The 26,332-nt window shown below is 42.9% G+C and overlaps 1 protein-coding gene across 2 annotated transcripts; it reads right to left on the bottom strand.

The window, feature by feature from the left end:
- Positions 1–20,061: 20,061 nt before the first annotated feature.
- Positions 20,062–24,656, bottom strand: ID4 (inhibitor of DNA binding 4). 2 transcript variants are annotated; one of them, XM_012753698.2, is made up of 3 exons: positions 23,821–24,656; positions 23,382–23,440; positions 20,062–22,803 (listed from the first exon to the last, which is right to left on the bottom strand). In XM_012753698.2, exons 1-2 carry the CDS (start codon positions 24,259–24,261, stop codon positions 23,396–23,398), a joined length of 486 nt encoding a protein of 161 aa, XP_012609152.1. In that variant the 5' UTR covers positions 24,262–24,656; the 3' UTR covers positions 20,062–22,803; positions 23,382–23,395. The 2 variants fall into 2 exon arrangements, with proteins under 2 accessions (XP_012609152.1, XP_075866609.1); XM_076010494.1 differs by lacking the exon at positions 23,382–23,440 and having other exon boundaries at positions 23,821–24,408.
- Between the last annotated feature and the right edge of the window lie 1,676 nt (positions 24,657–26,332).

Raw genomic sequence — 26,332 nt, 5'->3', positions numbered from 1 at the left:
CGTGTCACCAGGGAAATGCTTGGATCCTGGGACAGAAGATGATGGGTATTTAGGACTCCTGAATTCAGCTTTGTCTCAAACTGTTTGCATGATTGAGATAATGGTGATTGTCATTTTAATCTGTGTTGTTAATAATAATAAACAATAAAGCTTTTTTTCCCCTTTCTCTACTTCACCTAGCCTGCCTTCACATACCAAGAATTCATTGCAAATTATTACAGATATTCAATAATACTTGTAGAAATGTTTCCTCTAGTAAAATATTATCTATATACACACTTATTTGAATATTATCTATATCCACACATATTTGAATATATGCTTATATAAGCACTGTGCGTTTTAGGCACTGGAGAAAGCATTTTCTATGATAGTTAAATTTCTGAGAGGGCAATTTTTAAAATAACAATTCCATGAATGTATCTGTTTTAACCATATCAGTTTCATCAGGGCAACTTCTGTGAAATAATACCACAGAAGTTTCTCACAGAGTCAATGTGAAGAAAGCAATTGTTTCTCTTTTCTTTTTAATCTTTTATATGGAGACATTGAAATATTTTCTGGTCATGATCTTTCAAAGCAGATCTTACCAGTAGAATTGGAATCTAGCTCATGGAAACTTTGCAAAGCTCAAACCTTCAAAATCCCCATCATGAAAGATCATATGTATTACTTGGTTTTCTAAAGTGACAAGACGTACATTAAAAAATATTTCTCTTATTGTTACATTTCAGGCACGTTTACTGTTAGCTGCTTGGCTTCATTATGTATCATAGTCTGAATCTACAAATCAAGTATAATTAGACTTAGCGAACTGATTGGATTTCTAATTAAGCTACATTGGAAACAATGCACAATCAGTAAATATTCTGACTAGGTACATTTTAAAGAGCAACTCTTGGGCTTTTTGCTGATGACTAGACACCAGTGTCATTAAATTTGTTGGTGGCAAGCAAATTTTAAAGCTAAAATAGAGGCAATTAGTAAAGATCTTGAAATATTTAATCACGTTTGTCCAATTAGTGTGCAATTAGGCAGTGGTGTGGCGTGGGACAGGCATTCTGCTTCAGTGCTTGGTGCAGAAGGATCCCTTTGAAATTTTGCTGTTTAGTTTATTGATATATAAAAAGGAAGTTATGGTTGTAATTTCCAATTTAAAAAAAATACTGTGCAGATGGTCTGACTATATATTTAACAATGTTAAACAAATCCAAACAAGGGAAGCATGTTACCTGAAATTACACAGCTGTGATCTGTGAATAAGCTCTGGATCATGGTAGATTACAGCTGTGCTTATCTCGATCATTGAAACCGCCAGGCATTTTATACTGGAGGAATCGGGAACCTGATAAGCTTGCCCAACAGGTCTTAAAATGATTGGCAGCTTCTTCCTCGTCCAAGTGTGTGCTTCCTGGTGGTTAGCTTGTGTCCCCTGAATTCCAGCAGTTTCAATTTTAAGCAGAAGGCGAGATGGGAAGAGATCCTGTACAAAGTTGATTTGGGGAGGTGGATAAACCGAACAGCAATATTACCTGGTGTTCTCATTGCAAACCGACTGCTCGTGTCCACTGAGTTCCAGCCTCAGGATGTGACCAGGTGAGGGGGAGGATTGGCATGCTCAAGTGCAAAGAAGAATGTCTGTTATATTCAACACTTAACTGGATGTTCTTAGCTGCATAACAAAGTACTACTCTCTTTAATTTTGCTGGCAAGCAAAAAGTATTTTCCTGATAGTCTTGTTTAGATGATCTTTGGAAAGGCAGTGCCACTTCCATTTCAAGAGAAGGTCTGTGGAAGGCCCACAGCTCCCGGTGTGTCTCAGGCAGAGGTCAGACCCAGGGCTGAATGACCTAGAAGTTGCAGAGGGAAGAGTCACTCCTGAAATGACTGGATGAGCCAATGAGCAGGGGAGAGCCAGAGAGGAACCCCCATGTGAACACCCAGGTAACCTGTGAGAGAATTGTCTGCCATTTTCTTCTGGGGTACTGACTTCATGCTCAGTCCAACTGAACCATCTCAATATCATTTTAACTGGGTCATGAACAGAAGTACACTTGTGTTTCTAGATGCTAGTAACCTAATAGGTTGAAGTGTATCGAATCTCAGAAGTCTGAAAGGGACGTAGAGCCTGTGCTCCTAGGGAGACTGGCATTTCACATTACCTGATAGGAGCGGGTTCTGTTTGGATAACTTCTGGAAATCAGTGTCAGGATATCCCTTAGGTATCTCCAGAGGTAGAAGACAAAAGAAAAGTGAAATGAAAAATGTCCTTGAAAAAAATAACAGGTGAATTTACATGGAGGATGGGGGTAAAGGTACAAAGGAATGCAGACCTTATAGTAGTTTCTTGGAAATTTAGTTTAAGGTCTTATCAGATTTATCTTCCTCTCACTTTCCTTTCCCTGATTTTAAAGGCATTTTTTTTCCTGCCTACTGTTTTTAGAAGTAGGTTACTATTACCATAAGTCAAAGCCAGATATTTTGAAACCTTTGGGTAGAATTAAATTCTATATTGAGATTTAATTAAGTGCTTAATTAAATCCTATATTTAGAATTTTCATAAATTTGCAATTCTAAACATAGCAAATTCTAAGTTTAAAAAGTTATAATATTAGTGAGTAAGTTAGCCTTGGATTACACCTCTGCTTAGTTCTTGCCAGAGTAAGAATGAGATTCTAGACTGAAGCTGTCTGCTACTGGGGGTGGTCATAATAGGGGCTTGAGGGAGTCCAGCACCAAGGCCTCCTGCTGTCTAAGCTGGAGGGAGGGGAGAGTCTGTTGACTCCTTCTAGGATGTGGCAGTATGAAAACTTAGATGAGTTTGATAAGTCAAGTAATTCTGTGCTGGGCATAGCCATTCTGTGCTTTGTGGTCTTTTCACGGTATTCCTCATGCCCTCTCTCGGGGTCTCTATGTCTCTGTGCTTTTTGCATGCTCCACTCCCACAACCTGTTCTCAGGAAGTCTTCTGGATAGGATTGGCCGGATTAGGCATGTCAAAATACAAGATACTTAGTTAAATTTGCATATCTTTAAAACATATGTACAAGGGCTGTCCTGAAAGTATCCAGCCATGTAACTGTTCTTGATATATTAACAATAGCTGGATACTTTCTAGACATTCCTTGTGTATCACAAATATTGCATGGGACATACTTATACTAAAAATTATTTGTTGTTTATCTAAAATTCAAACTGATGTGGGTGTCCAGTATTTAATCTGGCAACTGTGTTTATGGAACACATTGACACTAAGATATAAGTAATTAAGAAAAGCATCACTTCGCTCTTAAGAACATATGCATTTTGGGGTCAATCAGAAATTTAGGTGAGAAGTGGATAGCCTAATCTTGAGATTTCAGGCATCTATTAAGATACTGATTCTTAATCTTCACTGCATATTAGAACCCCCTGGGGAGCTTTTAAACCCCTCCATGGCCAGGCCAAAACCCAGACTAATTAAATCAAAATCTCCAGGGGTGAGACCCAGGCATCTGTATTGTTTAAAGCTCCCTGGAGATTCCAATGTGCAGCTGAGTTTATAAACCACTGAACTAAGGAAGAGTTCTCAACCATGGCTGCACATTAGAGCCACCTGGGGAATTAAAAAGCATATTCATGTCTGGACTCCAACCCCAGAAGTTCTGAATTAATTGATCTGGATGGGAGTCTGGCATTTATAATTTTTAAACCTCCCTGGGTGACAGAGAACCACTGAGTTAGAGGATATGCAGAAGGGTACATTGAAGATCAATGGGTCATCCCAGCACCCTATAAATTACACCAGAGTCCCAGAATCCTAATATACCCAAATATAAAGCTACCTGTGATGCTCAGTTGCTGCAAGAAAAAGTCCTATCTTCTCCTAAAGGATCAAGTTAATCTGCTGCCCAATGAAAATCAGGGCCTAACATTTCAGGAACACTTAGGATGCCTATAATAGTTGCCTCAAAAAAATAATGTGACTCTGTGAGATTGAAGCCAATTTTTTAAAAAGAACGTAATAAAATGTATCCTGCTGGCCCAGATGGGTAGATCAGGGAGTTGCCATGGAAGAAATGATTATCAGGAGATCCAAAAGACTGAAGGGAGAAATAAGCTTGGACATGAGAAAAATGGTCAACAGAAAAAAATTCCACAAAATGATAGAGTGGGATGGAAATGAAAACATTAAGAAGGAGCCAGAGCAAGATCCCATCTCTACCGAAAATAGAAAAAAATTAGCCAGGTGTGGTGGCACATGCCTGTGGTCCCAGCTACTTGGGAGGCTGAGGCAGGAGGATCGCTTTAGCCCATGATGGCACCACTGCTCTCTAGCTGGGGTGACACAGCGAGACTCTGTCTCAAAAAAAAAAATTAAGAAGAATCCAGTGGAACCCAGATTAAACTTGTTTTGGTAGGAGACTTTTTTCTTGGCCACAAACTAAAGCAAACCCTAAGAATTTGATACGTGTAGGTGACAAGTGGCAAGGAAGAGGCCCCAGTGACTCCGAGGGAAGCCGGCTGCATGTCATGTCGACAACTGCTGTTGAGTAAACTGATGTGAGACAGTTGATGGACATTGTCTCTGTATCATTTGCGATCCGAGTCCCCTTACAGCAAAACGTATTTGTCCGTCTGTCATAGACTGTGCGGTTCAGAAAATGGGAGTCCCTTCAAGGCAGTAGCCATGACGAAAGTCACAAAGCAAAAAACGGTGTTGACCAAGGTCAGATCCTGGAGGGGACAGAGAGCAGGTCTCGAAGCCCCATGGAAAGGGGGTGAGCAGACTCAGAGCCGGGCCAAGATCAGGGACTGGTTGGGAGGAGAAGACGCTAAGCTCCCATGTGTGTCCACGTGTGTTCATGTGTACAGATGCATGCATATGCGTGCATGCATGTATGTGGGTGCATGCGTGCATATGTGTGCACGTGTGTGTCCATGTGTGCATATGCCTGTGTGCATGAGTGTTGAGGACAATCCCAGAACCGGGTCAACAGGGGTCATCAGGAGTCGAGGAGCAGGTACAAGAAAACTTGGAAATGTACATGGAAGGTCCAGAGGACATTGTGGGCAGCTCTCTGCCTCCTTCCGGCCGCCTGCAGCCCTCCTGCTTAAAGACAGAGTTGAATATGGAGGTGCACCAGGCCCCGTTGCAGAGCCTGCTCAGACGGAGTCTCTGTGGTCAGAGGCTGCCTTGCTCAGAGCCCATACTGCCCATCTCACAGCTACAGAAGGACAGAAAAACCCTCAGACTGGACAGCACCTGTGACCCTGGTCAGAAAAAAAAAGCAGGAACTAAGACATTGTAAGACACGTATTCAGATGGCTGGGAAGGGGCAGAGCTAGGGCAGGAGGCCGTGGTGAGTTGTGTTTAGGGGAATTGGAGACTTGGATGAAGGAAAGGCAGGTAATTACAGAAAGAGGAGGAAACAGCAGAGATATGCCGAGAAATGAGGGGACATGGAAAGAAAGATAATGCTGCCTTGAGGAGGAGAACAGCGGATCCCTAGAGCCGCCTGGATTCAGAAAGAGCTTTGCGGTTCGTGGTCCAGCGCTGGTCTGTGCGGATCCTTGCAGCAGCACTTGGAGCCCCTTGTTTGTATTCTGAGTGGGTCCCTGTCGCTTGATCCACAAGCACCCGACTAAAATAGAAGGACACAGGCAGTTTGCAGTTCCCGGTGGGCAGAGTGGCCAGTCAAGGGGCACAGGAGAAAATCCCCCCTATTTTTCAACACCCTTAATGGTTCCCCCTAGTGACAGGTCTAGAGTGCTATAGTGGGGCTCAGGGCATCTTCTCAAGGTTGTTCTCCAGTTCCTCAGAGACACCCCTGCCCAATCATTCTCCTGGCTTGTAAATATTCTGTCATCCCTCCAGCTATAGGTTGCTATAATTTATAATCTCACAATAACATTTAAAGCCTTTGTGAATTTAAGCCTCAAGCCCAAGTAGAACACCTGGCCAGATGGTCTTGGACAGTGACTCAAGTAGCTTCAGAGCTGACTCTTGGGCTTATAGGAAAACAGAAGCTGATGTTACCTTGGACCTACCCTCTCTGTGCCTTATCTTCCTTATCTATAAAATGGGGACAGTAACTGTGATTATGGGGAATTAAATAAATTAACAAATGCAAGCATTTAGAGGACTGAGCTTTTGTGTTACAAATCTCCCTCTACTCTCAGGGCCTACCATTCTTTGCAGAAATACACACTCCCCCAAACTTGGATGCTCATTAAAGGAGAAGGTGTCCCTTTTTGGTTTATTTAAGGTCTTTGACCTAACGCCCTCGCTGTGCTGAGTAACTTCTCCTTCTAATGCTGAGGCTTGGCTTGTATTGTATCTCCTGTCTGGAAGACACTTGATGTACTCATGGAAAGGTGTCCATTTTATTTTTGACCTACTAGAAACAATGTCCCAGCTTTGTCACCCAACCCATTTGGAATTCCAATGAAGGGCAGTTCAGGCTACATGGAGTGGGATTATCTTGGGCAATTCTACCCTTGAAATGGACATAGGCTATCCTATTAACCTAATGGGAAACTTTTAATCCCCCTTTTAACCTAATGGGAAACTTGGGCAGCTTGTCCAATTTATGTACATTCCAGCTCATGGGGTGAACGAAGAGAGGCTGAGCAATGTATGCCCTGGTTACTATCTAGGCTGCTAAAAGGAGCAAAAGCCAGACAGAACAAACTACCTAATCATGACAATAATATCAGCAAAATAGTAATGACCACTTACTATGTACATCAACCCCAAACAAGGCACTATGCTGCCTGCTTTATACAAATGACCTTTAATCCTTCAACAACTCTGGGGGGTATATGTGATCAAAGTTATTTTTATCAATGAGGAAAACAAAACCTCAACAAGTTAAATGACTTTTCCAAGCTAAATAGCTAGCAAGTGACAAAGCCAAGAGCTGACCCCATGTCTGCCTGGGAAGCCAAGCTCTGTGCTTCTGTTCTGCATTGGACGATAACTCAAGGGCTTACAGTCTGGTGGTTGAGTAGAAGCTTCAGGCTATATGTGTGCAAGTCCCATTCTAGGGCTTTAGACAGGAGCCACAGCAAACAGAAAACCAGACTTTAGGAATAAACATAGGTACATTGAACTCATTTGCACCTTTTTTTTTTTTAGTGTTCTGTTTTAAGGACAAGAATAAGCAATTGAGCAGATTCTCCTTTTTGAACAAACTGATTCTAAGCTAAATCAAGAAGGATATATTAATATTTGGGCAATCAAAAATGTCACAACAGACGTTTAAAAACAAAGCAAGTGATTGATCAGAAATAAGCTTAGATGCAGTTTGTGTGAATTTTCCTTGGCTTTGAGGATTCTCTGTGAGTTTCCAGAGGCCTCTTCAAGTTAATGAGGGCTATCTGGAGGGTCGAGAATCTTCGTCTTCCCCCCCACCATCCCCACGCCTCCCCCACCCCATTTAGTACTCCTGCTTTTGTCACACACTTTTGGAAGGGAGAGAGTGATCCCATGATGCAGCTGAAACCTGACTGATGGAAGAGCGTAGTTAAGAGGGAGCAGGATCACTTCCTTTCTAAAAGAGAGATGCTTGACGTAGCTTTGTGGTTTGGTCACCAGGCTTCCTTAGGCTGATCTTTCCAGGAGACTGAATACAGTGGACACAAGTATCACGGATTTTGCTGGGCCAAACTTCTTGGTGGGGAGATATTTGGACATCAAACTCAATCTCTCCTTCAGCTGTGGCAGTTGCCTGCCTGTCTACTCGGCTGGTGCAGGACTTGGCGGCTACTTTGATAAGAAACAGGAGAGAAGGCAGCTTTCTCCTTCATCCTCCCCCAGCCCCAGCCCCCCTCCTCCTGGCACTGCTGCCAACTCCCCCCCAATATTGTACAAAACCATGTGGATTTGCTGAACAGGTCTGTAAAATTAATTATACTGTGAGTGCTTGGTAACCAATGAATTGTAAATTGTACATTATTAAAACAGCATCAGAGCTCTGACTGATCTATTATTCTTTAGGGAATGAGCGAAGATAAGAGCTTTATGCGTTTTAGAGGTCTTTCTTGCCACCATACAGCAGGCATGGAGAGAAAATATGGAGTAGGTTTTTGTTTTGTTTTGTCTTGTCTTGTTTTTGTGCAAGTTGGATTAAACAGAAAGAGTATCTTTTTTGTGTTATTAAATCATTATATGTGCTCTCACATGTCTGTCTGTAACATCTAATAGGGTACTGGGCACTCCATAAATGTTATTCCACAGTGATTGCGATAATACGTATCCATATATGCTCATCCACAAACCCAGCGCCATGTCAACCTAACACGAACAGGAGATATATGATCTGACATGGCATCGTAATAAAATAAATTGTGTTGATTTAGTGCTTCTCTGCAAAAGCTCAGGGAGAACTCAGAGTAAACAGTAGGAAACATAAAAAACATCAGCTGAGTATGCACCAGGGGCCTTGGGGCTTCAGTTGAAAAGGAAGAATCTGGAAGAAATGGTTTTTCTTGTCTCTTCCTCCTAGACATAACAGGATTACCCCTGGGAGTTGCTTGTGAACCTCTCTTTTTACTGAACTATCTCCCCTGTGCAGAATTTCTCAGCATCTTGCTACCTGCCATGATGATTCCTTCCAGGCACATCACACAGTTCTCCATGGAAACTTTCCCTTTCTATAATTGACCAAGCCTGCAGTCCCTGGGACTGTACCTGCCAGTCAGCCAGGCAGCGTTGCCCTTCTAAGCAAGCAGGCAGGCTTTCTAGCTGAGAGAACCAAAACAGGTACCAGGCAAACCAAACACCATTCCATCCCCCAAATAAATAAATCGTTAAAAATCCACCATTGCAGTGGGAAATAGGGTACCCTCATGACTGGGCTATCCCTCAGTGTGGTACAGGACCAGCTATGTAATATGCAGAGCCTGTGAAAGAAGAGAAAACAGACATTTTGATAAAAAATGATGAAGAATTGCAAGACAGTGATGACAGAGCATTAAACTGGGTTCAGGCCCTTCTGTGTGCAGGGCCTCGTTCAGCTGCACAAGTTGTGCACCCAGGAAGCCAGCCGTTGTACAGAGGGACCTTTGCCCAGTGGTTTGTGAGGGTGTCTGTATTTTATTGCATTTTAATCTTCTAGTGGCCTGATTGAACCACGAGGAAATTTCATCGTTTCTTCAGCCGGGAGAAGGGCAGTGCCATCCATTCTTTTCCCTACTAGGAGCTGCAGTGAGACCACACCCCGAGCTTCATGGCCAGGGCACAGCCATTTGCAATAAGAGCCCATGAGGGCACAGAGACAGGCTGACAGGGAATGACATTTTATGATCAAGTCTGAAAAGGCTATGGGGGTGGCGTAGTGTTTAAAGAACCTGTGAGAGGCAGACAGACAGACAGATAGACAAGAAGATGGCCATAAAAACACAGAAATCGATTTTCTGATAGGACTTATGCTTAGACGCAGTCGTCTCATGGGTTTTCCCGGCACTACATTGTTGCCATCTTCTTGTGCACCAGATAATTTCCATGATGTGGAGGGAGAGATGGCCATCGTTTCTTCCTTTTTATTTTTGAGGAGTGTGTTCGTACCTGTTTTCTCACATCGTTGTTAGGAACAAAGAAACAGGAGACGAGGTGACCAGGGGACTTAAGGATTGAGGGGGGAGATGTTATCATCATTATCATCTAAGTCGTGTGGGGAGAAGGGCTGGGAAGAGCCATCGTGCCACTGGGTGTTGGAGAATGACGCTGTCACAGCAGAGAGCAGCTGGCGGAGAGGTAGGTAGGATGGCCCGGCGAAAGCTGTGTGAATGAGCTGGGCCCAGCCCAGCAGGTTTAACTTCCTGCAAGGGTTGCCCATGTCCCTGCGACCCTGCCACCCCTGTGATAACCTCAGCCTGTCTGTTGTCCTGGAAGGATGGGTACTATTCCGCTGGACGGGCTCCCAGCATGTTTCCTCCTTTCGGTATCTTCATCGTCAGAATTGAGTGTGGGCACTTTAAGGGAAAACAATAGATCCACCCAGAGGGGGCAACCATCTGTGTGACACATTTGGTTGAGATAAGAAAAGTAATTATTCACAATAGCCAAGATATGGAAACAACCTACATGCCCACCAACAGATAAGTAGATAAAGAAAAGATGGTCTATATATACACCTGGAATACTATTCAGCCTTAGAAAAGGAAGGAAATCTTATTATCTTGTCACTTATGATAATATGGATGAACCTGGAGGACATTATGTGAAATGAAATAAGCCAGACACAGAGAGATAAATACAGTATGATTTCTCTTATATTTGAAATCTAAAAAAGTGAAACTTATACTAGCAGAGTTTAGAAGGGTGGTTGGGGGGATAGGGGTGGAAGAATGGTCAGATGTTGGTCAAAGGATACCAAGTTTCAGTTATGTAGGGTGAGTAAGTTCTGGAGAGCTAATGTACAGCATGGTCACTATAGTTGACATGGTGACTATACTTGACATTTGCTAAGAGGGTAGGTCTTAAGTGTTTTCACCAGACACACACACACACACACACACACACACACACACACACACACAGAAATGACAACCATGTGAGATGCTGGAATGTCAATTAGCTTAATTGTGATGATCGTCTAACAATGTATATATGTGTATCAAAAACATCAAGTTGCACACCTTAAATATATACAATTTTTATTCGTCAATTATACTTCAATAAAGCTGAAAAAAAAAGAAAAGAAAAAGTAATAGCATATTTTATAATTCCTTTGCTATTTTAGAAAATGGGTTTTGCTTTGCCACAGAAGAACACAAATAGAGAAAGTAGAATTCAAAAGGGGAGTTAAAGTACTATTCCAGCAGGCGCTGGGTTAGCCAGAAGGTTAAAGCTGCCCCAAGACATGGCTGTCTTCAGGCGACAGGCCCTATTTGTGAGTGCAGTGTATCCTAAAATTCAAAAGAGGGCAGCAGATAACTTGCACTGCCTGTAGGAGCAGGAAAGCATGTAACCTGAGGAATGTCAGCAGGAAAATTTGCTGGTTTTTCAAAACTCACGTCATGTAAGGAGTAGCTGAGCCAGAAATTCGTGTTTCTAGAACTGTGTGTTTAAAGGTAAAAGCAAATATTTGATTAATGGGATCTAATGAGCTTTGGTGATATTGAGTGGCAAGCATAGGCAGATTGCCCACCATGGCAGCCTCATGCCACCTTATTTAGCGAGCTAAAACCTGGGATGACTGTGTCAGCCAGGTTAGGGCCGAGTGCAAAAGAAATTAGCCATGGCATGTGAGGTGAAGAGGCTGCCTGTCTGGGTTTGCTGTCTTGCAGTTGCTTTTGCTATTTCTCTGCAAAGGAGCAGGACTCTCCTCACAAATCGATGCAGTTTCTTCCCTACCTGGTAAAATTTTCAGGATGTGGGAGGAAGTGATTCTCTTTGAGATTTTCCACTGCTTCCAGAAGAAAGAAAGTTTGTGTTAGGAAGGACAGGCCCCAGTTCCTTGGGGATTTGGGGAGGCAGGGGGGAGGTAGGATGCATAGAAGACTGAAGCTCTTGGGTAGAAAACACAAACCTTAACCTGACCCTGCAGAGTATTGGGATTTCATCCCGAGAATCACCCAATAGACCTCTTTATGATCCAGTTTCCCGAGAAGGTAATATCTGGGTGCGGACCCCGAACACAGCTTTACAAAGAAGTTCTGTGTCTTTTGGCAGGGGAGGAGCAGGGAACAAAATGCAACTTTATTTTTAAAATAAACCTTGAAATGATATTACAAGGCTCATGAGATCTGTGATAGTCTTTTTTATTTGGCCTGGTTTTAAGTAATGACTTTCACTCCTGATTTTTTAATTAAAAACATTTTAGAATCGTTTCAACCTACCAAGAAAGCATCAAACTACATCAGCAATCTAAAAGATGTTGTCTCTAAGAGTTGAACCCCTCTGTTTATTTGCAGCACATTTTTGATTTCTAGAAAGAATTGACAACGTTTTTTATTCCATGAACACGTTAGAGCACTTAAATTGTAAGGGATTCTATTAAGGCTTGGGAGAATGCACATTACCTTTTTTTTTTTTTAACAACTTTGAAATTAACAGACACTATACTGTTTAGACACACACCTGATACTAGATGAAGGGTTTCTGAGAAACATGCCCTAAAATTTTGTACTGATTTAATATTAAACAATTACTACAGAGCTGAGTTAATCAGCCCCTTTATAGATTTTGGCAAACAGAGGATTCTCTTCATATGTATAATAATAAAAACCAGACTTGGCAAGAGCTCACGGGTCTACAGCGATTGTGTATCTCTTTGTATTCTCTAAAATATTGAGGCAGGAGATTATTTTTTTTTTTTACTGGTGTTTCACATGCCATGAAATTAGAACTGCAAATTGACAAACAAATTGATAGGGTCTCTAGTGCCCGTAGGATCATTAAGGACTTCTGGGGCTGTTGTAGGTTTCCTTGGAGTCTCCTTGTAGAATAATATAGTCCAGAGTGATCGCAAGGCCTTCATCTCAAAATAACTCTAGATGAAAAGAGACACTTCTCTTTCCAGAGCAGTCCTCTAGAGTTTCAAAAAAAATAGTTTTGTTCTCCTAGGAACATAGCCCTCTCAGGAATAACTCCAGTTGGTCCTCAAATTACAAGTACAAAAAGAATGGCTGTGTTTACAGAATTTTTATAGGAAGAAAATGATTTGTAAGAGAAAAGAAATATATGCATCAGAACAAATAGGAATTGTTAAAAAGAAACAACTCTTAAGATAATGCTAAAAAAAAAGAGCCACCTGATAAAATAAATGATTCTATTATATGGTGAACTTAATAAAGTCTCCTTGAATGCAATTTGGAAGGGCCGAGTTTTGCTGGCTGCTCTGGCCCAATCTTCAGTCATCTGACAAAAGGCACATTTTAAAATGTCACAGCCTTAGTTTCATTTTCAGTAAAATGAAGGAATTTCTATTATTTTCTGATTCACTGAAGTATTGCAGTGGACACAATGAACTCCCAAATACCGTTATCTCTACCCTGTTGAATTAATGTCAGCTTTAGTTTCATAAGGAAGCATAGCTACCAGAAATTATAAGTGCAAATTATAAAAGGTACACTTTTCTAAGCCATGAAGAAACAGACAAATCTTATGCTGTTTTCAACCTTAACCTGACTCTTAATTACCACCTGATATACTGTGTGCCACTCTGGCCACAGATTTTTGGTTTTCAACGTTGTTTCTCTACCAGGAGAATAGGATTAGGGTAGCCAGATGACTCTGCCCCGAATATGAGAGTTCATGTGCAGAGTTCTTCTCTCCATTTCCATCCTCAGCATCTCTCTCAGTTCTGTAGCACTTAGCTAGATATCAGAAAATAGATCAAAAAGCAAACAAGCATTCTGCCTGACCATGTTAACAGCAGAATCAACAGATAGAAGGCCCCCTTTTAATTTCCTGCAAGCCACCACCTATTTCCTTCTGCCTTCGTGCTGCTGCTGCAGTTCTTTCTTGCTCCTGACGCTTGTCTTCCCTCAAATCCTTCTTCTTTCATCAACATTTGTGTCATTTATGTCTCTGGTGTGTGGAGAACTTCAGGGTTATTCTGGAGAGAAATAAATGAAACAGAAAATAGCTTCTGCACTGAGAAGGCTTCAAATCTGTTCCCCCTGAAGTGTTTGTGCATTTTTGAAATCTTTGTCATCCGTATGGAGTGAACGCACACAACACACACCCTGCTCCTCCATTCTCCATTAACCCATTTTCATAGTGGAGCAGGGCAAGCACACTCTAATCACTCCTGTCCCTATGCAGCAAGCACGTGACTTGCTAAAAACCTACTTCCTTAAAGCAATAAGACGTATAGGGACAGGAATGATTCCGGGGCAGGAACTAACAAGTGCTGAATAGCTCATGTGCCTGGCACTGTGTCCTATCATAAGAAAAACTTTAAATACATACGGCTCAGAGAGGTTAAGTAACTTGCCTGAGGCTACACAGTAAGTGTCAGAGCTCAGAATCTAATTCTACAAACTTACTGATTTTTTTCCTCCTCTTATAAAATATCTTATTCAATTTTGGAAGAATTCAAGCTATTCTTTTCTTCATTGCTTTTCCATTCATAAAAATGATATACAATTCTACCAAGATGAAATCTATTCTATGAAATTAAGGTACAATTGTACCATATTCCAGTCTTACATGTTATTTAGTATTTTAGCCTTGGATAGCCATGAATTAGGACAGTTCTGAGGCAAACACAACAGTTGGGGTAAGGCCATTTAGCCTATTTTCTACATCGTGTTACAGGCAATCCCTTAGGAGGATATAATACACTAGGGGGAATGAAATATTTTTTTCTAAATTTGCTTTGCCAGAAGAATCTCTTTACCATTAAAGCAATCCTGCTCACGGCTGCCTGCACAGGTACACATTCTGCAGACATTTTTTCAGGTCATCACATAGATGTAATGAGAGAAAGTAATGATTTGGAATAACACATAAGAAGGTGAAAATTTTTTTTCTTTTGGGTTTTTCCTTAGAAAAGAATATGATTTAATGCGAAAGTAAAGTAGGTTATTATGAATGTTTTGATGCATAGCAAGATTAGAATGGAAACCAAGAGTTTGAAGGGATCAGCATCTTAACCTGAGAACCTGTCGAGGGATCCTGTTCCACAGTCCCCCGTGGATAGCAGCTTCCTCCTGGGCACCCCTGTTACCAGGTTCCCTCCTCCTACTAGCACTTCTGGTGCTATTATCTTAACCTTTCCTCATTACTTGATTGGAGCACCTGGAACATTGGAAACTGGTGTCAAAGAGTAGGAGAAACACACCGTGTGTGGCATAACACTATTAGCTTAAACCTCCATATCATTTTATAGCTTACAAGACTGTTTCTCAAAATGGGGTTCCTGGGAGACCTGCTTCAGACTCACCAGAGAAAACCTACAGCGCAGACTTCTGAGCCCTCCCCTAGACCCGATGAATCAGAGTCTCAGCGGTGGGGAAAAGGAGATTGTTGGAACTCAGGAATCTATGATTTGAGAATCTCTCCAGATGAATTTTATATATACCAAGATTATAATCATTGTCTTATAAAATGTTTTTGTATATGCTACTTTCTATCTTTCGAGAACATCTGAGCTAGGTTATTATAATTATGTACCCATTTTACAGATGTGGCAATTTGAGTGTGGGAAAGTTACTTGCCTGAAGAACACAGCTGATGAGTTGCAGGGGTTTGACTAGAACCTAAGTCTTTTGGCTTGACCTGACTTTTCATTCCCTTCCTCACAGCACACTGCTTCCATAGACTGAAGGGTGAGTCTGCACACACAGATATGGTGATATAATTATGGTGGACAATGTAGGTTGAAATTCTTTCATGAATTGTGCTTTTGGTGTTACATTTAAAAGTTCATCACCAAACCAAGATCACACAGATTTTTTTCTCCTAGGTTTTCTTCTAGAATGTTCCAAGTTTTTCACTTTACCTTTAGGTCTATGATTCATTTTGGGATACCCTTTATGAAAGGTGTAAGGTCTGTGTCTAAGTTAATTGTGAACATCCAATTGTTCCAGTAGCGTTTGTTGAAAAAAAAAAAACAACTATCCTTTCTCTATTGAATTGCCTTTGCTCGTTTGTCAAAGAGCTTTGCAAATCTTGATCCTTGTTATAAAAATACTTTACCTCTGTTCTCTTTTTCAAAAGGCCGCCAGATTAGCCCAACATTTAATAATTATTTGCTTAAGATTTGACCCCACCTTGTTAGGAAAGAACTTGAAGCAAGTTGTAGATTAGGACACAGAGCAAGATAAGCTGCCAAAGAATAAACTGGAGTAGGATCCATTCATACTGAGTTTTGTGGCCCTGGTTCAGAGACAGAGAGACCAGGTTCTAGACTTGCCTCAATGGCTTCACCTTTTGACCTCTGCTTCCCTCACAAGGAAATGAGAGGAATGTTAACCAGACACATTTCAGGTTTATAATTATACGATTCCACTTCTAGGGCCCCAGATCATGGTCGGGTAATGAGACCTTCTATCTGCAAAAGGCTTTCATTCGTGCGGCAAGCTTGTCCTTTCAGGACTGACTCATGAGGATTCACCGCATTTATTGTGGCTGACCTATCCCACGTCACTTCATCAGCGCATGAGAGCAGAGGCCTAAAACACACACGCAGAGACCTGACCGTACAGTTTTTCCCAAGTCCCCCCTTCCTACTGCATGCATTTGTCCCCATCACATCCTGCGTCAGTGGTAGTCATCCCGTCTTGCCCACATCTTCATCCCGGGCACTGACGCATCCTCGTTTATTTATCCCACCGTGGGTCAGGGATGTTTCTCTCTTTCCTGGGAATGCAAGATCGGCTCTGCCACTCTTCTTCCCTTCTCAGTTTCTCCTTCCCGCCCTCTACCCGAGGCTGACCACACTCCCTCATTCTGAAGAACACACGGCTTATCTGTTTTCCATGTTTAAGGCAGCCAAAGGCTTTTAAAGATAATGAAAATCTCTCAGCTGCAATTTTGAGCTGCAAAGAATTTGCCAGATTTGCTGGCACAGAGAGTTACAGGAATGTTCTTCTAGTACTTGTGGTCTGGAATCCTTGGAGAGTCAGGGATCTACCAGGAACACAGACATGTGAAAATAATTATACTGTAACATGGCAGGGAAGGAGGCTATTTTGAGGGTGAGGAGCACACAGACATCAAATAATTGTTTGCAAAAATGGTCACAGTTGAGTCTTGAAGGATGGTTAGGTAGGAGTTTAAGAACAGCTCAGACTGGGATCGCGTGTCCAGCAATCCAGGCAGGGATGTGTGAAGGAAGAGGGCATGAGAGAGCATGCCACTTTGGATGTGGATGGTTTGGCTCTTACCCACAAGTGGGCAAGGCTGACTTAGCTGCTTTGGCTGTCCAGACAGGTGGCCCCTGCTCCACCCCCATGGCTCCACAGTCTACGTGTCCTCTCCCAGAGGGCTGCTCCCTTCTTAACTCTCCGGAAATCAATCACACTCTGTCAAGACAATCACACTCTGTCAAAGCATGCATTGCTGTCTAGCACACACAGGACAAGATCTTAGCATAAAGACAGCCAGAAGTGGGGGAGAGAAAGGACTGGTGGGGAACTACTCTTGAAGGATCCGTAGGTCCACCTCCTAGGGGTCTTACATGCTGGTCCAAGGAAATAGACTTCCCTGTGTGGGCAGAGGGTGACTGTCGAGGAGTCGTGCAGTTAGATTCACATGGAAGGTAGAAAAAAAAGACTGCTAAAGATGACACGAAGAGACTAGATTAGAAGCCCACCTCGAGTCCAGATGTGAGGTGGACAGGGCACAGACTGACAGAGTGGCAGTGATGCTGGGAACCCGGAGGATCTCAGAAAATTTCAGCAGGGATTTTTGTCCTCTATTGAGTACGATGGAGCAACAGACAGTCAAGCTGAATTCCCAAGTTTCTGACCTCGGCAATCACAGGTGTCATTAGCCAAGGTGAGAATCCAGAAAGAGTGGCAGTTTGGGGGGACACCATCAAATCCTATTTCCAATCTACTGCTTTTCAGAGGCAGAGAGGACCAGAAGGCAGTTAGAGATACTGGTTTGAAACTCAGTTGCAATTCAATGCAGACGAAAGGGCCAACGAGTAACTGAGCGCTCTGGGAAGAGACTGTCTTAGGGAGGAATTCTTGATTTAGTTCTTGATTTAGTTTAACAGATATTTTACAAGGCTTTGGTTAGGCACTGCAGGATACACAAAGAATGATCACAGTCTTCTACTTTAAGGAGCTTACTTTGTTTTAACTATGGACCCAGACTCAGGTTCAATGTGTATGAAAAGTGTTTCCAAGAATTATTGCTGAAGGAAAGTGCAAAATTTTAGTCTGTAAGTTTATGGCTGTTTCCTTGGCTTTCTCTGAGGTTTGACATACAAATAAGTACTTCCCCCATTTTCTCTCTCACTTTCTTTTCTTTCTTTCTTTTCTTTTTGAGATTTCTTGTAAGGCTAAAACCAAATTCTAAGATATGATATAAACATAACAATTAATTTACCTGCTCTTTATTTCCTATCCTGCCTTATGTTTAAATATAACATGCTTGGTTATTGCAGTACAAAAAAATGGAAGGTGCATCTTTATAGAAATTTCCAATCTTAGGGATGAAAAAGTGGAGACAAAATGGAGGAAAATTAATATAGCTTACATATACAGAGAGTGAAAATTTCTTTTGAAAGATATTTTTCTGTATGTTGACTATTTTTAGACACACACATTTACACAAATACAACTATAGTCTCTCAATTGACTGCTAAAGCTTATGAAAGAAGTAGTAAATATTTAAGAAATATTTTAAGTATTTAAGAAAATGCTTAAAGTATTTAAGGAATATTTAAAATATTCAAATAAATACTTAGGAAACATTATGAATTTGTATGAAGATCTGTAGAACTGTAATACTTTCCTTTGGAAATTAAACTTTGGAATAAAAGATAAAATTTAAAAATTTGACTTTTATATGCATGCCAAAAGTACTGATCAGTATTTCATATAGAATTGAGAAACAGTAATTAAAAGCAGATAACAGTGCCTTGTTTTACCAGGAATTTGCATATTTTGCCAATATTTATATAATCTCCTAGAAAATTCTTCTCTAAAGTATGAAATTTCTTATTAGAAAAAATTTCAGATACCAGTGGATTCATGTAGAAATTTGTTTTGGGTCTCTTATTTAAACATCTTAAGGTCAATTTGCCTTTAGTCATATTTTAGCGAGTGGATTATAGGTCACACATTTTGTTCTTCTTTCCCCAGAAATGGATGTGTTTACTTTGTTAACGACTTAGAGGGGCTTTTCAAATTACCTCAATTTTTACAGCTCTCTTTCCATACCCCATGTGTGATTTTGCTGTGAAGACTTCTAAATGATGAAACTAGCTTCTGCAGCCCACCACTGACTTGCTTTGCTTTGGTGAAAATAGAAAACCTTCGGCAATGTGGTTCAGACCTAAATTTTAGCACTTAGGTAAAACTTTTTCGAAGGAATCAGGATATGAATAAGTATGAAGGAGGCACTTGAATGCAATATATACTTCTAAAAATTCATTGAAAATTTGAGAGCATTTTCAATTAAGTATATATGACTGCGGGTTGTCTCCCTTGATAAATTAGTTCTTTTATGGGGGGGTGGGGTTCTGTATCTTTTAAAGTAGTGATTGAATCAGTACTCGGGGTAGAACTGTAAGTAAAGTTACAATTCTGACAGCTTTTGGGCAATAGTTCTAATTAATATGTCATATTGTAGCAAAATGTCACAGGTTGTAATTGAAAGACATTATATAGGTCTGAAGAATACCTACTAAGAGCAGCCATATTAAGACTCATTCTGAAGTGGGTAAATTAATTTTCTGGACATGCAAAACAGAAGCAGGAAACTTTTCCTTCTTCACAAGCCTGGAGAGTTTGGTGTTTGGCCCTGTTGAGACCCAAGGGCTATCTGAGCTGATTAACATATATATAATTAAAGTGCACCAGCTAGAAAGGCAGAGCCAGTCTTACTTGGCTCTGTACTACTGTGAAATAATTTCTGTCTGCATTATTTAACTTTTTTTTTAAATCTAGTTTTCCCTGGACATCATCCTGCTGCCTTCTTTAAGAATATTGCTTCCTATCTTAGCAGGCGCTAAAGAGTAAAGAAAAGCTTTCCCCAGCATTCAAACTAGATTTTCTTTCCATTCATATCACCATTTTTCATCACATGGTAAGAAACACTGTAAATAATTGAGGTGATCCATCAAGAGACCCATTCTTGATAATGAAAAATCACATAACTCAGTAAAAGTCAATTAAAAACCACAAACTTCAGAACCTTTTGCTCAGTGAGGATTTATTGTTCTAGAAGTCATCTAATACATTAGATTTGTGGGGTCAGAATTGTAAAGAGTTCTAAAAATGCAGTTAAAGCTTGACAATAAACTTGAGTAAGATTTACACAATTTCAAAGTATATTAGTTATTTGAAATTAGGTTTTTTTTTTTCTCTTAACATGAGATGCCTGAGGTGTTAGCATTTTATAACAACCTTAGAAAAAACATCCACTGTGTGGGATACTTTTTTCCTTAGAAGGTTTTAAATGAGTCTTACTCTTTGGTTGTGCCTATACAATGAAAAGTCTACTACGAATTAAATGAGAAGCCAGGATATTTTCCTTTGCTAAACTAAATATCTGAAAAATTAGAACTACCTAGATAAAAGACTCAAAATATTTTTTGTTATCTGGTTGCTTGGTTAGGACATAGCCAACATTTTAATGGAATGTAACATCTTGTACGAGTGCATATAATTTTTTAAAATAAACAATGACTTTATTTCTTTAGAGACATCAAATGCTGCTTCAGTGGCCAACGGGAAAATGCCAACTTTCTAAAATGTAGTATCTATAACACTGTTCTTTGACTAGTTTTTCATGCCCAAAATATAAATTTAACTAAGGAGCAACATCTATCTCCAAAAAATATCCATTTTGTTTTGAAGTTCATAGTCCACCAGTGTAAGTTTTAAACTGTGTCCAAAGGTTTAGGTAAGGTTCAGCAGTCAGGCATGACAGATGCATAATTCTAACCAACAGCGCACATGTGACATGCTTCCTACTGAAATTAAACTGCCAAATAAAAAGGAAGAATTGTGCTCTTTTTAATAACAAAGAATGCAATCGTTAGAATTCTTCAGATTTGGAATTCCAGCAGTGTTCTAGTGTTTTCTTCTTGATGTGTGACACGAATGAATAATATAAAAAAATAAAAATAAACCTCATCTAAACAAGTAGTCCTTTGACTTTATAAGGTTCAACATCAAATACACCAAATTCTAAAAATATCCGAGACCAGTAAACTATCAGAGCTGAGGGGATAACAGAGCTGAGCTGGAAATAGGAGATTTTTAAACCTTTTGATTGATTTTAACTTATTAGCAATAATTTTGTTAATTTCTGTTTAGACATTGCCACTTCAACTACTAGGGACCATGATATTTCATATTCATATAAATATTTGAATTGGACCTGATAAAAAGTCCCTTGGGTCCATAATACTTTTATTCTTGTATAATCTGAAACAAATCCTTTCCCTTAAAAAATCAAACAGATTTACACACAGTTGACTATTTACAAAGCACCCAATTAAATCCTACTTAATTCTTTCACTCTAAAAATTCCACCTAACTTGTGTGAAAAGTACCCATCACATTAAATGTGTAATGTTCACAAACCCTGACAGTCCTACCTAACTTAGAAAATGTTACCTTCCTTAAGGAGAATAGAGAGTCGTAAAAAATAAGTATAAGGTTTTAAAGAAATGAGACCAGAAATCACAGTACAAGACAGATAAATCTACTTTAATATTCACATGTAAAAGTTACACATCACAAGAGATTGGACAGTAGCTTAGCAGTAACTAACATTGCTATAGTGAAAATCATTTTTATAAAAAAATAATCTAGATGTGGTCATCAGAATTTTTGGTCTACTTAAGTTAATGTTTGAAGATCGACTTTTATCCCTGCTTGAAGGATTTGCCATTATGCCTTTTAATTTTTTTCCCACTGTTTGCTATTAATATTCTTTGGAGGAAGGAAAGCAGAAAGTGTTCATTTCCAAGAGTTTGTCCTTTGGTAGCAAGCAGAGAACATTTTTCATTTCTATGATTTAAATAATCTGTACAGACATGAAACTTAGTGACATTAAGCTTTAGTGTAAAATGAAGAGTGATAAGCAATTTTTTTTCACTTCGATAAAACAACAGATTTCATAAACTCCTTAAGGATCCAAGCATTTCCTCATCCCATAAGCAAAATCATTCAGAATCCATTTTGACCTCAGCTAAAAACCAAAAACCAAAAACACTCTTTCTATGTTACACTATAAAACCCTGGACTTAAAAACTGATAAGGTATATTTTCAACATGTAGGCTTCAAATACAAAGATTTCAATCTAGGTTAAAGAAAACACATTTGAATGGACTCAGAACAACTTTATTTTGTGATTAAACATCTCATGCAATCATGCAAGACCACTAAGCTATAACTGTTACTTCCGAGTCTACAATACTGGGCAAAACAAAAACAAATTAAAAGCCAGGCCAAACAGAAAAGACATTCAAGATATCAAGAGCTCTGCAATTGAGCTGAAAAAATAATTTTCCAAAAGAAATATTCCCATAGATTAAAAAAACACACACATAATATTTACAAAAAATATTTAATTAAAAATATCTTATAATTACAGTAGTCTATTAAAGCATATACTTTCTCACACTTATAGAACATCTCTATATATACATGGTATGAAATGTCACTCAGTTATCTATACAGTATGTAACATTCTTGCAGGGAAAAGAAAGTTCCCCGCCCCGTTATAATCATCTATTTTAAACAATAGATGTAAAAAGAAATATCTACAATGCTCTGGTATATTAGTAAAGCTTCAAAACAAAAATTGAGCCCCTTGGTCACAAAGTAGGCTTCTACAGTCGGATCTACTCTTGATCTTCTATTTATCAGTTCTGTCACACTTAAGCTTAAAAGTTTAACTGCACCTCCAAAAAACACAGAAATGTACAATTCACAGCAGTTATAAATGAAGAGACAAAAGAGAATATGTATGCAGAATGTTCATGAACGTGCAAAAAAAAAGGATGAAAGTTGTATTTTTCTTTCCTCTCCCCTCTCTCTTGGAATGACGAATGCAAACGTTTCTAGATTTGTTGATGCTTTTTTTTTTTTTCCTTTCCTCCGGTGGCTTTTTCTCTAACTTCTGCTCTTCCCCCTCCCTCTCTAGTGCTCCTGGCTCGGGCTCAGGCGGTCGCACACCTGTGGAAGAGGAATGAATAGAGGGGGTGTGTGAACCTTCTCGCTGCAGACTAACTGGCGCCACCGACCAAACTCAAGACATGCTTGATCAACAACCCAAAACAAACCACCAGGTCAGACAACACCCGAAGCCCGCGGCCGGGCCAGGCGCCCAGCAGGCAGCTGCGGGCCCCCAGGAAGCCCGGAGAGGTGACCCCCTGCGGGTCCCTGCCCGCGTCCCCCTCAGCGGGTGCCAGCCTGCGCGGGGGAGACGTCGGGACAGCTTCCACGCCCACCAGGGTAGCCTGTCTCGGGGGGTCGGGAGGGCAGGAAAAGCCCGCTGGTCCCCAGGAGAGACCCGGGGGCGGCGGGGACAGGAGCCGATTTGTCTCCATTGAGAGCGAACCCCGAGTTCTAAAGCGGAGTACGGGTTCACTTACTAACTGGGTGGCAGGGAGAGAAAGGATGTCTGTCTGCTTCCTTGGGAGTTTGCCCTCAGAAATGCTGGGGGCAAAGAACACTCGGTGCCTGGCACCGGAAGCCCCCGGGGACGGGCTTCTCTGGCGACCGGCCACCCGAGACGGGAAATGCGCGCTCACCTGGACCGCGCGGCTCAGCGGCACAGAATGCTGTCGCCCTGCTTGTTCACCGCGCCGGCCTGGAACAGCAACCGAACAGCAAGGGAAAGGTTAGCGGGCGCAGACGACGCCCTCGCCACGGTCCGGGATCCGGCCTCGGAAACCGGGCGGGCGCGCCGACGCCCCCACCCCACTCTGCAGCCCGGGGCCCCTCCAGGCGCGGGCGCGACTTGACAGCCCAGGATGCGCCCAGCCCCGAGTCCCGCCCCGCGCATTCTCCCGGACGCGCTCGCCGAGCCCAGCAGGCAGCGGCGGCCCGGGCCCCCGGAGGAGAGGGGGAGGGGGCTGTCATTCTCTGGCGGCCCCTGCCCGGGGGAGGGTGAGCGCCCGCGTCCCGCCACCCCGCCACCGCGCACCCCAGAACCCGCGGTGCCCGCCCCCGCTGGCGCCGGCCGCTCACCGGGTCGGTGTTGAGCGCCGTGAGCGGGGTCCGCGGCGGCGCGGCCGGACAGGTCCCGGCCGGGTGGTGCGGCGGCGCGGGCGGCGGCGGCTGCCTCAGCAGAGCCGGGTGCGTCTCCAGCGCCAGCTGCAGGTCCAGGATGTAGTCGATAACGTGCTGCAGGATCTCCACTTTGCTGACTTTCTTGTTGGGCGGGATGGTGGGCACCAGCCTCCGCAGGCGGCTGTAGCAGTCGTTCATATCGCACTGCAGGCACAGCGCCGGCTCGTCGGCCGCCGCCTCGGCCGCCTTGCAGCGCGCTGCCGCCGCCGCCGCCGCCGCGGCCGCCGAGCCGCCCAGGCTGTGGCCGTGCTCGGCCAGGCAGCGCAGCGCCAGCTCCCCGCCGCCGCAGCCCGACGGCGCCTTGCGGCCCGAGGGGCGCACCGGGCTCACCGCCTTCATGGCGCGCGCCCTGCGCCCTGCGCGAGCGGACCCTCCGCGGCGAGCGAGGCGCGCAGGAAAGCTCCGGGCCCCCGCCCGCGGCCGGCTCCGCGCCCTCTGCCTCCGCGCCCGGCGCGCTCGGGGCACTGCGACGCTCGCGGCGATCCCGAGCCCGACAATTGACGGGAGGGTCGCTCCGGGTTTTGCGCGGGGATGTCTGCTCAGGGGGCGACACTCGGCCCGAACCCAAGGCAGGAAAAAATCGAAAACACCGGAAGCAAAGTAGCCCACCCGGGTCTCCTAGTCGCTCCCTGCGGAGATCGGACTAAGCCGGGCGCCGCCGCCCCGCGCGCCCGGAGCCGAGCTCTCCGCACTCGGGGAACTACTCGCAGCCGCGCCTCCGCCACTACGCTCTCGCCCAGCCCGGCGCGCAGCTGCATTTATAGCGCCGCGCGCCCCGGGGGCGGGGCCAGCGCGCGGGCCGGGTCGCCGCGCCAGCCGAGCGGAGCCGGGCCGGGCGCGCGGGCGGGGGCGCGGAGGGAGGAGGCGGGCGGGGGCTTCGGGCGGCGCTGGGGGGCGGGGAGCCGGGCAGCCCGAGCGGGGAGTGGGCGGGGGGTCGGGAGTGGCCAGCCAATCAGGCGGGCAGTGCCACCTCAGGGAACGACGCTCGGGCCAATGGGAAGGGCACTCCATTCCGTCAACGCTGTGGGTCGGGGTTCTGAGAAAAGAGAGCGGGGTGGGAGTTGGGCCAGGCTGGTGCGTGCCCAAGGGAGGGGAGAAGAGAGAGCGAAGTTCCAGCGAAGAACTGCGGGAATGTGCGGCTGGCATTCACCCCCCTTCCCGCCTAGGCTGCCGAGGGAGCGCCGGGCCCTGCTCGCGGCCGCCCTGCCACTTCTACTAGCGCGGCGCGGGGACCCTCGCCACCCGTCACTCCAGCCCTGGGATTCCAGTGCCTTGAGAAAGACGCACGAACAAGGCACGTTCGTTCTGTTCTCTGTTTCCCTCCTCTATTTTATCATGCGCCTTTTCACAAGTGCCTAAACCATAACGATGGAATGGAATGTGTAGCCTTTCCGTTTTCTTTTTTTTTTTTTTTAAAACGCGAAAGCTTAGCAAAAGTATTTACAAAAAAGAAAAGAATGCCGAATCGAATGCAGGGTTTTTGGTGAAGGGACAGATAAATAAAACAAAAACGTGGTGGTGGGGTTTTCTTGGCTTTCTTTTACCCATCTAGATGCAAAAGTGGGCTCAAGAAATGCAATTGCCTTGCACATTAAATTAGAGCACGTAAAGATTAAAAATGCATGGACACGGAGTATTTAAAATTCCACCATGACATATAATATTAATCCGTTTTATGTAAAATTCATACCTGTAACTTAATTTAGGCCATTAATGCACCGCTTCACGTATTAATCAGGGTACCCCGCTTTAAATAAGGTGATGAGAATGTCCAGAGTCTCCTCCTTTGGCAGCAAAGCATTAAAATTCACTCTTCCCGTCTCTGGGGTCCTGCTTGGGCCCCACCCTGCAAAAAAAAAAAAAAAAAGCCTGTTAATTAAGGGCGTTTTTGTGTTAGAGTTCTAATGGAAAAACTGTCCTTTAAGGGTTCAAAACAAAATTGCACAATGAACTTTGGTGGAGCATTGTGTGTACCCTTCAAGAAAAAAATTGAGCCCTTCAGATGAGAAATGAGCATAAAAATCCTCACTCAATGGGGAAATGAATTTTGAGGGCCTTCACTCTGCAAACCCTCCCACCTTTAGACACGCTTGGAGATGAATTAACCCAAGAATTTTCTTCCTTCGTGTACATGACATGGATTGGTGCCTTCATTTTCATAGATAATTGAGAGAAAGAGACAGGGCCCACATTTCTTCCTGTCTACCCTATGTATGTACTTCACTTTCTTCCTACTTCCCTTCCCAGAATTGAAATACCTGCACCAGGCAGATATTTTGTTTAGCCATGTCAGTACTTTATGACTATTGCACTACTATTTCCCCCGAGCACATTCCTTTTTCCTGATGAAATGAGGAGCAACTATTTAATGCTGGTTTCACAGGTAGATGCAATAACCCTCCTCTCCTCC

This window comes from Microcebus murinus, chromosome 15 (genome assembly GCF_040939455.1).
Source record: "Microcebus murinus isolate Inina chromosome 15, M.murinus_Inina_mat1.0, whole genome shotgun sequence".
Lineage (NCBI taxonomy): Eukaryota > Metazoa > Chordata > Mammalia > Primates > Cheirogaleidae > Microcebus > Microcebus murinus.
The sequence above is the reverse complement of the archived record's forward strand: the minus strand, read 5'-3'. Positions and strand labels throughout refer to the sequence as shown.

Bases quoted from the DNA above. Each gene is read 5' to 3' on its own strand.
- ID4 (XM_012753698.2), bottom strand. From the start codon at position 24,261: ATGAAGGCGGTGAGCCCGGTGCGCCCCTCGGGCCGCAAGGCGCCGTCG. The intron at 23,441-23,820 runs GTGAGCGGCCGG...TTGCTGTTCCAG, and splicing joins CGGCGCTCAACACCGACCCG to GCCGGCGCGGTGAACAAGCA.